We start from the raw sequence: 13,087 nt of genomic DNA, 5'->3' as shown, positions 1-13,087 counted from the left end.
CCAGAATGAAGGAGATTAAAAATGCTATACATTCATGTGCCATATGTATTTAAAATATTTGGCATACTAAGAGTGGCAAAGTAGTGGTGATAAGTAAAATATGCAAATATTTAATCTGCTGGACAAATATAATAGAATTAATGTTATACTTCTTAGGCTCACTTTAAGCAAGCAGTCTTTCCTAAAGATGATAATTTTGCATCTTGGACAAATACCTTGAATATAAGTCAGGAGTTGACTTCTGAGAGTGCTCAAAAATGCTGATACTTAAATTAATTATTCCTGGCTCTCTGTTGTGTAGGATTGTTCTTTGTTGTGCTAATTTTGTTTATAAAGTTATTTATAATTATGAAGATAGTTGTTTTTCCTTATTGGACAGTTTGTTTGGTACATGTGGACAATCAGGATTAGGACTCTGTAAGTGAGGAATTGATTGTTTATGAAGTAAATCTCTTCTGAGGTTCCCTAGTTAAAGGGCAAGAAGAGAGAAAGAGGAATGTTTTCAGCTGAGCATAGCAATGCGCTCTGTAGCTCCCTGTAAACTTTCAGCAAACATTGGGCCACATCCTCAAGCCCATTAAGAATAAAATTAGCAAGTAGGAATGCATGGTGTCCTGTATTTCTAATAGCTGTTCTAGCAGCACCTATATTGATAGTACTTAAATGTGTTGGTGCAAATTTGAAAATACAGGATACATAGGTATGCTATGCATTGTCTTCTGCTGATAAAGATAATTACAGGAATTCTTAATCTCACATTTCATTTTTGAAAGAAGCAAACTGACGTCTTGAGTGGTAAATTTTCCTCTTAAATTAACCATTGACAAACCAAATTTCCTTACAAATTGTGCCAGAAGTATGAGACATAAATTGCCTTTGTACTATAAACTGGAACTTTGTTCATAAAATTACTGTTATGTGAAGGACTGAAGCTTTGTTTTCATATCAAATGAAATCTATCGTTGATCCTCTCTTAAATAGATTTTCACTTGCTCTAAAGTCAAAACGCCCTTCATTTGAGTAAAACTTGTAGCATATGAAGTGGCTGGAGAAAACATCTTATTTATAGCTGGATTCTTACTTAGTTTTCAAATGGAATCCTAAGAGATGTAGGAAGTATAATAGGAAAACATGGTTTGGTGTATCTGTTTTTGAACAGATAGACATTCCAGTTTTACTTGTTTATGATGAATTTAGTGCTTAACAAGGAATGATAGGTTGAAGGCAGTGCTCCTTTGCATATCTATATGTGTAAGGTGTCCCAATATTTTGTGAGTGTAAAACTTTACCGTGATCTGCCAGTGCATCCCAGATCAATCTCCATGCTCATTTCTCTGTCATTTTAAGCAAGACCTACCCGTTATTGAAGCGGGTGTAACTGTAGTGACATAATGATTTAAATATCTACATTGGAAGCAGAAATGTAAATATTTGAAATATCCATGTTTCTCCAAAGGGGGGTGGGGGTGTGTGTGTATGTGTATGTATATATATAGTAGAACGTCAGAGTTATGAACACCGTGGGAATTGAGGTTGTTTGTAACTCTGAAATGTTCGTAATTCTGAACAAAATGTTATGGTTGTTCTTTCAAAAGTCTTTACTATGCAGAAGGAAAATGCTGCTTTTTAACCATCTACAGCAGGGGTCAGCAACGTTCGGCACGCGGCTCACCAGGGTAAGCACCCTAGCGGGCCGGGCCAGTTTATTTACCTGCTGACGCGGCAGGTTCGGCTGATCGCGGCCCCCACTCGCCGCGGTTCGCCGTCCCGGGCCAATGGGGGCGGCGGGAAGCGGCGCAGGCCGAGGGATGTGCTGGCCGCGGCTTCCCGCTGCCCCCATTGGCCCGAGACGGCGAACCGCGGCCAGTGGGGGCCGCGATCGGCCGAACCTGCCGCGTCAGCAGGTAAATAAACTGGCCCGGCCCGCTAGGGTGCTTACCCTGGCGAGCCGCGTGCCGAACGTTGCCGACCCCTGATCTACAGGTTCCTTACTTTGTCAAATCTTTTTTAAATTTTCCCTTTATTTTTTTAGTAGTTCATGTTTAACGCAGTACTATATTGTACAGTGTTTGCTTTTTTTGGTCTCTGTCTGAGTGCATAATTCCAGTTCCAAATGAGGTGTGTGGTTGACCGGTCAGTTCGTAACTCTGGCGTTCTACTGTTGTGTGTCCCTTTAACCATGGATCTCCCAAGAGTGACTGACCTGGATGGAACAGCCAGTTAATGTTCCTGCCAGGGACCACCACTGACAGATTCAAAAGCTGTTTCAGACACAACTGACAGCATTGACTTCAGGCCAATATTTAAGAATGTGGGTATGGGGAGAATTTAAAAAGTGGTCCCTTGGGTCAGGGTTGAGGCACATGGTTAGGGAAGTATGTGGGGAAGTTTGAGTTTATGTTGTACTTGACTTCATTGATCAAAACGATTTCATTGTCTAGGAAAATAAATTCACCACATTTCATAATTTGAATCCATCCTTAAATTTAGTAATAAAAGTGATGCATATCTGGAAAACATGTATATTATCAAAAGTGTCAAATTGTGGACCTAGTAACCTTGATAAAGTAATTTTGAAGGGATCATTCTAAACTCCTTTAGAATCCCATCCAACATTTGTTATATTTATCCGGGCATGGTTGTCATGCTTTATTGCTTATCTGTTGGTTTTATAGACTATATCCTGTTAAATTGTCTTCACATCTTTTTTTGGGTAGGAGTAGTTCTCAAGGATCACAGCAGTACTACTTAATATGTTAAACACTGAAACTTGTGTCATGTCATGTCATGTGTGTTTTGACATGAGTAACCCAGGACCATACTTCTAAAACTTTTAAAAACACGGATTTTGTTTTGTGACATGTTTAATACAGGCTATGGAAATAAGGAAACATTTATGATGGGGAGTTTAGAGAAGAACACATCTTGCCCCAAAGTTGCTATAACAAAACAATGTTTGCCATTCCCAACGTCCCTTCTCACTGTGCTCTGGCACAGTTATCAGCATTTATCCTTTTTCTCTCAGTAGTCTCTCTCTCCCCTGACCTTTTTCTTTTTCCCGTACAGTTTTTTCCTTTGGATGATAGTGTTGCCATCTTTTCCCTCTATTTCTCTTCCTCCTTCCTATCCCTTCAGCAGACAGCAACATGCTGTTTGTAGTGGGGACTTGGTACCATTCATTCATGGCTGGGCTGCATGTGCTCTAATGACTGAGATGAGCGCCGTGGGAGCAGAGAAAAGTTTGGCAGGCTGCTGCTGTCAGAGCCTGCGGCTTACATGTGAAATTCTTTAGCAGCCCACTGTAATAGGGACAGCTGTGGGATCATGGAGGGAAGCCAGGCAGCTTTCAAGCAGCCATCCACCGCTATACCCGAAGCCATGGGAGCACATTTGCAGTAGGAGATAAACATGAGAGCATGCAGCTTTTCCCATCCCTCTTTGGCATATGCTCCTCTCCCTGAACAAGTATGGGTCGCCCCTACCTCCAAAAGGGACAATCTGTCACCTTCCGAGGCTAGGCTGGCGAAACACTGAGTTGAAGCATTTTAAATTAGCTTGAACCTTCTTGTTTGAAGTGGCAGAAATCCTTGAGACAAATGCTTCCAGATGGGACAACTGTCCAGATAAATTAAGGTGTGATATAACCTTGACAATATCCCTTTTAAAACTTGAATTCGGAGTATAAAACATATTAGAAGTTGTTTTAAAGTATTTGTGTAAATCATGTTAATTCAAATATTACTCTACTTCAGATACGGTTAATGTTGTAACGGATCCCATCGGTACTTCAGTTCTGAGTTTGAGTTAAAACAATGACATATGGTGTTAGTTCTGCAAACTTCCATGAAACCTGTGTGATAAGGCAAGCTTGGTTTTGGACCCATTTGTACTCCATATTGTGGAATGCACACTGCTATAATTAGCATGTTCCGATTCTTGATTCAGAAGGTTCACTTAGCTTAACAAACAGTCATAAATTTGAGGAAATATTTAAAATAAATCTGTTACGTATTTGTATTGTAAATCTGAACATTTGATTATGGTCATCCCAGTTGCTGGTAGCTCCTCATTCTATCACAGCCTTGCTGAATTCCACTGGCAAGAGCAACTTTTTTTTTTTTTTTTTAAACGGGCAAGTAAAATCTCATTAGTTTTGCATAATCATGGCAATAGCAGGCAAGTGAAATTTGTGTCCAGACTAGTAAATTTTCATAGTGATTTTTGAAAGACGACATAAATTATGAGCCTGCAGTAAAGTGCTGTGTTTTGGGGGGGCTGTTAAATAATTCTCACCATTTACTTAATTGGAAGGCTTAAACAAAGTGAAAATAACCCAAGAAACCTCATCCTAATGTTTCCCCGTTCTTATGCAAAGTACCAATTTGGAGTTTCAGTACTAGATTTATAGCCCAAATAGTAGCTTATTGATTACATGATTGAGTTGAAGACGGTGGCAGAGAGTTTCAGATCCATTTTTGGTGTCTTGTATTCTTGTCTCTTCTTTTGAATATCACTCAAAGGGTTAGTTGAGCATGATGAGTGTGCAGGTGGGATATCAGTTAGCTCCTGCAGAATGGTAAATGATTCCTGACATATGGCTTAACATTTACCAATCCACTCATGTAAAACACATTTATACAAGAACCAAATAATTCTTACTCTTTTATACTTAAACGTTTCTGTGGAATGTTCCTGTGCTGCCTCATGAGTCTGAGCCTGTGCAAAGATTGCAGTTGTGCAGTTATTTCCTTGCGTTATGGGCAAAGTGCAGGCTCTTTTTAAATTACTATCTTTATTACAGAGAAATGTAAGTAATGCTGTAGTTGTGACACAAAAGTTTCTTAAAATATCAGTTTCTAAAAGAATGTTGTGTGCTTAATAAAACAATAGTGGTTCAGTATTTTAATTCTGGTGATGCTTTACAGGTGGTTTCATTTGCTATTGTGTTTTTCATCTGAGAAATCTAAAATAGCCCGTTTATTTATATATTTATTTATTGTTCAGTTCAGACGTCATTTTTGGGGTTTATATTGGAGCCACTTGTCTTATTCCTCATCTTTCCCAAAAGACTTGGGTGTGGAACATATATGTTTGCACTTGTAAGACTTGTCTGTGTTGTAAGAAAACTTTTCTCTCTTTAGATACAATATAGAAGTTCTAGTCAACGGTATTTTCAATTCCTTTAAATCCTCAAGACTAATGCTTTGACATGGGACTAATAATTAGAATTAATACGGGAACACTTGTTACATGGAAAAAAAACTCTAAAGTTTTTTTTTCTTGCCTAATCAAAACTTTCCTTAACTGCATGACCCGTTGGATGTTTCGAGGACATTGCAATATGAAATTAATACAGTCTGTAAATTACCGCACATTGCAGATTTAGGAGCCACATAAGGAAGGTGATTCTTTCCTTGTTACCTAGTTAGTTTCTGAATTCCTCTTTAACCCTGTTCATATCCTAACCTGGATAGAGCATTTCTGTTTGTTTAAAACAGCAGAAAAAAATGTAAGTAACACTTCTGGAAAACTGATATCCTATTTGATTATAAAGTACGATGTATCTTTTCTTTTAGTTTTCATGTAGTGTGTGAACCACAGTAGTTTTGATATGAAGACTGCATTTTTAATGACATCACCAAGGGTTTCAGATCCCTTCTGTGTCTTCGGTTTTCTTTTAAGAGGTGAAAGACTTGTGCGTTCAGTCTTTCTTCATTGAGAAGAGGATGGATATATTTGTGCTGTTATCTGATGCCCTAATTTAAATTTTTTTTAAACTAAGTCAGTCTCTCTCTTCCCCCCCCCCTCTTACTCTCAAGACCTGTGTAATTTTTGTATAGTGTACCAATTTCTTCTTACTGATTTCTTACACTTTATGCTCAGCAGTGTCCTAGTGGAGTATTCTAAGCTGTTACATAGGGAAAAGTGCTTTATCCTATATGTTTAACTAAAGATGAAATAGAAAGTGCTGATTTTTAACTATTCTTTCTGTCCTGTAGTAGATGTACTTAATTAACTGGAGGAAGTGTGAGTTAACTGTGAAATAATAAGAATAAGACTGAGACTTTTCAGCTTGGAAAAGAGAGGACTAAGGGGGGGATATGATAAAGATCTATGAAATCATGACTGGTGTGGAGAAAGTAAATAAGGAAATGTTATTTACTCCTCATAATTCAGGAACTAGGGGTCACCAAATGAAATTAATAGGCAGCAGGTTTAAAACAAACAAAAGGAAGTATTTCTTCACAGAATCCACAGTCAACTTATGGAACTCTTTGCCAGGGGATGTTGTGAAAGCCAAGACTATTGTTATACCAATAAAATAAAAACCAGCAGGATCTTATTAAGAGAGATAAGGCAAAGATGCCACATTTATTGTAAATATAATGATAAAGCAAAACATAAAAGTAAACAACGTTGTATCACTACTTATTCCTTATACACACACACATATATAGATAGATAGAGATTCATTCACACAATCATTCATTCAAGTTCTGTATAGATGTTATAGTTACCAGCCTAGAAGTTGCTCATGCCAAGTTACTGGCCAGGTAGCTTGGTCATGAGGATGGAGCAGAGTCTGTGTCAGATGCATCTGATGCTCCTGGAGGTTGGCAGCAGAACCAGAGAGAGACTCAAAATCATCAGTCGTTAGAGTCCATTTTTATAGGAATTAATTCCTATGTTAGTCTATGGGAGCTGTTTCATCCTGCTGTTGCTGACTCAATCAGCAGATGGCACGCATTCCTGTCCAAAGTGGCACATTCCTGGTGGCTCCACATTGTCCAAAGTTTGTGTTTCTCATCCTTCCAGGTGATGGGGTGGATCCCAGTTTACCCTCCGGGGGTTTCTGGTTATCCACTTGACACATTCTTCGGCCGATGGATACTTTCTTTCTAGGCTGGCACCTCCCTAACCATTCATGTATATCAAGCATTCATCAGCATACATTCCATACCTTAACCATATTTTAATTTACTGTCTCCACCACTTTCAGAGTGTGTGCTAATTCATTTGAGGCTCCCGGCCCTTTAATCACAGAGGGTGGGGGGGGGGTCTGTCCTAGGAGCCCTTGAATGAAGTGAAAGTCACTTAACAGCTTACAGTGTTTGTTTACATTGTATCAATTACTTCAAGAACAAAGTCAGTTAACTTGTTTGTAAGTTTTACATAGTAGTAAAGTATCTTTCACAGGATAGATCTAATCAATGGTTTCTACAGACAATAGCTTACAAGTTTTAACAGAAGACCCAAGAGATTTTTGTACTTGGTGAAACTGGATTTTAAAGTGTGTGGGACAAATTATGAGGGGGTCACTGTCACTTGGGGGAATCACTGTTAGTACCTTCTTTAATATCCCTACACTATAACAGGATTCAAAAAAGAACTAGATAAGTTCATGGAGGATTGGTCCATCAATGGCTATTAGCCAGGATGGGCAGGGATGCAAACCCATGCTCTGAAGTGCCCCTAGTCTCTGTTTGCCAGAAACTGGGAATGGGTGATAGGGGATGGATCACCTTTCTGTTCATTCCCTCTGAAGCACCTGGCATTGGCTACTGTCAGAAAACAGGGTATTGGGCTAGATGGACCATTGGTCTGACCCAGTCTAGCTGTTCTGATATTCTTATGAAATAATCTTGCACCGTATGTATATATCCTCATTCCGAAAGCATTCCGTACTTTACAAACTTTATATACAGGAGTTACTGAACTGGTCACAGAGAATTCTATTGCCGCACGTAAGCAACTCCCTACACAACCGCTTAGGACAAGAAGCGAAGACTGTTGAATAGAATTGCAACTGCGGGGGGAGGATGGGATATAGGTAGGCAGAATACAGTTCAATTGCTCAAATTGGAATTTGGCCAGGACACTAGACATGGCAAAGAAGGTGGATGCTTCTCCCTGCAATTGTTGAACAGTCACTTGGGCTTCCCCCAGCACTTTTGTTAGCAACTAGCGATTACATTTGGAAGTACAGCAGAACCTCAGAGTTACGAACACCTTGGGAATGGAGGTTGTTCGGAACTCTGAACAAAATGTTACGGTTCTTTCAAAAGATTACAACTGAACATTGACTTCACACAGCTTTGAAACTTACTATGCAGAAGAAAAATGCTAATCCTAACCCACTACCTAACTATCCTTCCCCCATTTCCACTGCCCTGCCCCACCTCACTTGCCCTGCCCCACCGCTGGCATTCAGCGTTGTACAGGAAATAGGATGGTGGCCATGCAAGGCGCTCAGCACACACAGAAGGGGAAGATGATCCGCACTAGGATCCAGGAGGCAGTGTCCAGTTGCAGATGCAGTGAGTCGGAGCAGCCACCCTCCCTCACCCAGCAGAAGAAGCTCCGTCCCACCCCCTCTGCTTCCCACCCGGGTGAACTGGAATCATGCCGGGGGGTGAGGGAGGTGCAGCGTGGGAACAACGGGGCCCCCTTCCCCGGCAGGCTGAGTAGAGCAAACCCTGGGCAGCTCAGTGCTGGCAAAAATCAAGGGTGGGGGCAGTGACTCATGACCCCACGTGCCCCCCACACACACACCTTGCCTCTGCTTGGTCGGGCAGTGCCCCCTCCCCCCCCAGCCTCCCCAACTTACATCCATGTCAGTTCATAACTCTAGTGTTCGTATCTCCGAGGTTCTTCTGTATTCTCTTTGTGATCTGTTGAGGTGATCCTTGGTCTCCCCTATTTTTTTTTTTAATCTATCATGGTTTTATTTTTTGAAAAGCAGAACTTCTCCCCCCCCCCCCCCCCCCCCCCCCCCCCATATGTATTGGCATAGAACAGTGGTGGAGAATAACTATTGGTTAACTATTGTTTCTAACCACGTTGAGCTGCTATGTGAAATATTTCATGAATGAAAGAAAATTTGGCTGCTCCTAGCCTTAAACCATGCTATTCTGAAAACAGACTTTGTAGTGCCTTTTGCTCTTGCCTTATGAGAATAATTGAAGCTCTCATTCCAATACAGGTAAGGCAGTGTGCAGTATTGTGAATTTTATTCACACTGATGAAAGGACTTCTGGAGAAAATTATGTGTAAGAATGTATAGAAGGTAAGCATAGTGAAAACTCCATATGACTTTCAGTCATGATTTAGAAGGGCAGATTTGTCATGGAATTTATCAAAATCATGGTAAATTTAGTAAAAGTCCCTATGGGGGAAAGTGACATGTAACCTCATGGGAGTGCCATTTAAAGTGGTGGAGCTATGCGGGAGGGGAGATACTGAGTCCTGACCCGGAGGTGGGAGACTCTGGGAGGGGCTGGAAAATGAGTCTGCCCTGCAGCAGCAGCTCCTGTCATGATGGAGGAGTGGCTGGGCCAAACTTGAGCAGCGCTGCGACCCTCGGTGCCAGGTCGCAATACCTGGAACGGGAATCCAGGCCCAGCCCCACAGGCCAGAAGCCAACACTGAAGGGTGAGTTTATTAAAATCATAGACACAAGAAAAAGGCATGGACAAATGTATGGTATCCGTGACTTTTTTAATGCCGTGACAAACCTGCAGCCCTACTCGTGACTGTTTGGGGGTGGGGAGGTGGAATTAAAAGCACAAACTCATTTTAACGAACAGTTTACAACTTGCCTCATTTAACCTTTGTTGGTCTGTTGCCATTTCTTGCTCAAAATGGGAAAACGGACTCCTTTCATTTTGGATATGTACTGTAGCAGGTTTGTTCATTTGAGGATAGATGATTCAGGTTTTTGAAAGTTTTCTTTTGGTTTGGAGACCATCTCAAATGAACAGACTGATTTGGTAAGGAGCAGTCTCTCCAGAGGCATGTCTGATATGTCTTGCTTGATTTAATCCTTCTCTTAATTTAGTATTTGCATCTAGAATACACTCTGTATTGGAATTGCCTGCTGTTTGCTGACATGATTCATAGCCCCTGGATCCTGTTGGGATCCATCACTCCTCGTAGATTCTCAGGAAGTAGCGGTGGTGCATAGTGCCTTTTTCCATTTGTGACTACCAAGAGGTTATGACCTTACTTCTTTAATGCAAGCCTCAGAATGGCATCCATGTCTTTGTTACCTCCAGCCATGATTACTGTAACATCCTTCTGTTAGGGCTACCCTTAAAGACTCCCTATTTGCATTTAAAGGTTGGCAGTGAATGCTGTGGGACCCAGCTATTTAAGGCCCTGAAAAGATTATGTTCATGTGCTTAACTTAGGTGTGGGTAGTTGTATTGAGTTTAGCAGATCCTCCTGGTCTACACTGAAAACTTATATTGGCATAGCTATGTGTCTCGGGGGTGTGAAACACACACACACCGTGTAGATGGGTCAATGGAAGGATTCTAGTTACCACATCTCGGTGAAGTGTAGGCATATACCCTAAGTGAGTGCCTCACACTAGTTATGCCATAAAGATAAAATCAACTGGGATGCTCTGACTCTGGGTCCTGGTGTCGAACTTTCCAGGACTGGCACTTGGGCTTTCTCAGTACAGGGCCTGAACTTTGGAACTCATTCCGATTGGCAGTCTACCAGAGCCTCAGTTTGGCAGCTTACTGAGGACGATGTAAGATGTTGTTTGTTTGATTTGGTTCTTACTTAATTGTCCTGCTTTGCTTTTATATTTAGACTTGTGAAAGTGCCTGTGCTACCAGTTATGAGAAGTTGTGTACATGGTTTTGATTTGGTATCACAGTTTTAGGTGGGTTGTTTGTCTTGGCAAAATATCTCAATATTCATGGTATTATCTGATAATTTTAGTTTAAAGAAAAGTCATGTCACACAATCCTGTAATAAGCTGTTTTGATAGAAATTGTAAGAAGTCAAGTACTCATTCTTTAATATTATAAAAACTACAATATTGTATAAGAAAAACAAGGTTGAATGGGTAATATCTTTCCTAGACCTGAAGAACTCTTGTGTAGCTCAAAAACTTGTGTTTTTCCCCAACAGGATTTGGTCCAGTAAAATATATTACCTCACCCACCTTCTCTTTCTAATACCCTGAGATCAGTGTGCCTACACTGCAAACAACAATGTTGTGTAACATTTTTAAAAGGTATAAAAACATGAAATTTTACTATACTGAAAGGAGACCACATAGAGACAGATTTGTTAATTAATCATGGAATCTTGCTCAGTAGTAGATTCGCTGAGTAGGATGACAAAGACTATGACTTTTAGGTCATTTCATAAAACCTAAAAGACCCTAAGCATTGGTCATGAAAGTCATGTTACAAATATAGAGCCGTAATCCTGATACTTCGATACTGTGGTTATAAGTAAGGCTACATTTTAGTCATGGGTATTTTTAGTAAAAGTCACGGACAGGTTGCGCTGCAGAAGTCACGGAATTGGTGACTGCCGTGACAAATGCATCCTTAGTTATAAGCCTTAAATAAAACAAATGTGGATCCGTGGTGGCATGATGGTGTCCTGGATTCCTTAGGACACTCAGATAGTACACTAATTATAAATAAATAGGCAGAATATGGCTAGCCCATTACCAGCAGATGCTTCCTTCCCTAATGCCTATGTTATATTGATTTAAATAGAGAAATGAAACCTTGCCCTTCATAATCGCTCTCCTACTGTCCTCATTTAAAAAATCCTCTTATGAGGGGAAAAAAGCAGAGTTTTTACCCCTAAAATGGAGGAGAGGCAGAGACTCTGTGAAGTCTAGTAGGAACTTCACTATTGCTATTGATTTTATAGGAAGATGCTCATACTAGGGTGATGGGCAGCAATATAAAATTCTTCGATAGGAGTGAAGTTCAAAATATCATCTTCCTTTCTAAATCAGCTTTGTCATTCCAGCTGGGGATACCTGTTTGAAAACTGAAGACCCAATCCCTCCACGCACTCTTGAAAATGGTCCCTCCATGGCCTGGGAATTAAAAGCTGGTGTATTTTGTAAAAGGGAAGGAAAGGACTGAGAAAGGTGGGTGAACATGGAGAAGGAGGTTGGGTATCCAAGGAGCTTTGGTGGGTAAGGGACACAGATCAGGGAATGAAATGTAGAATCCAGAGTTGAGATTTCAAAACTGAATGATTCCTGTGGCACCAAGGCTCTACCAGGCTGTGAAGATGCTCATGGGGAGGAGCCTGGGAGACCCTAGTCTTTCTGCCTGGTCTTTTCTAGAGGTGCTGCTGAGAGAAGAGAGGGAGCACCATGGAATGAGGTCTTAGGTCTCCTTCTGGCTCTTCCTCACTGACTAGGGCCTCCATATGGAAAGGGGGAGGTCAGGTTGTTCTCAATGTCAAAGGCAGCCTGTGCTAGATCTGAGGAAGAGAGGGGCCAGGGACGCCTTAGAATACGCCCCTTCTGCCATTAAGTTTTTGATTTATTGTGCCCAAATCTTTTAAGAGGCTCTGGATGCATATTGAACGTTTCATTAAATATACAGTACCTTCAAAATTAGCTGTCTGAATATGCAGTATTCATTGTGGATCTCTCCAGTCCACAGTATAAGGAAAAGAAATTAAAATTTCTTCAGCAACTTCTTTGTAGGAGAAAGCTATTTCTGAAGAAAAACCTGCATGCTTATGTAGCTTAAATTTAGATGTTTTAAGAGAAGGTTTTGATTGTAACAGTTCCAGATCCTAGGCTTGAGATCATTTGAAAATCAGTTTTTGTGTTTCTTTTTTTAAATAGTTTTTTCCCTTAATTACTCTGCAGCCTGTTTGGGATTTAACTCCTATTTTAATATTTTCTGCTACCTAGTATAAATTATGCCTTAACTTCTGAGAAACATTGTTAGGTGGCCTCAAACTGTGCAAAGGTTTAAAAATTCTTGTGAACAGATTTCACTCAGTTTCTCAAGAATTCCTCCTGTAGTACAGATTTTCATCTAGTCCTGCAGCATACAGTTTTCAGGAACCAAGCACTTAAGAGAACTATTATTTCCTTAAAGCTGAAGCTTTGACCTGCATGCTGAAAAATTCCTACGGTCTTTAATTACATCACATACAGTATCTCTGCTGTATTCTAATGTTCGATCTCAAAATCAGAAGGAACTCTTAGATTTGGAAAGTGACTTCTTTCTATGTAATATTCCTTATGGAACAGAGTTAGGATTTTTAGTGAGTATATTAATGTAACTTGCTTCTTGTA

The 13,087-nt window shown here is 40.4% G+C and overlaps 1 protein-coding gene across 1 annotated transcript in view; it reads left to right on the top strand.

Moving 5' to 3' along the window:
• Positions 1–13,087, top strand: part of RYBP (RING1 and YY1 binding protein) — a 73,658-nt gene that overhangs the window by 39,587 nt on the left and 20,984 nt on the right. Inside the window, exon 2 of the mRNA XM_026650399.1 lies at positions 8,984–9,067. Within this exon, the coding sequence (XP_026506184.1) occupies positions 9,057–9,067 (11 nt within the window). The 5' untranslated portion in view covers positions 8,984–9,056. The remainder of the gene's footprint in view (positions 1–8,983; positions 9,068–13,087) is intronic.

This window comes from Terrapene carolina, unplaced genomic scaffold, assembly GCF_002925995.2.
Source record: "Terrapene carolina triunguis isolate 2854851 unplaced genomic scaffold, T_m_triunguis-2.0 Scaffold89, whole genome shotgun sequence".
NCBI lineage: Eukaryota > Metazoa > Chordata > Testudines > Emydidae > Terrapene > Terrapene triunguis.
The sequence above is the reverse complement of the archived record's forward strand: the minus strand, read 5'-3'. Positions and strand labels throughout refer to the sequence as shown.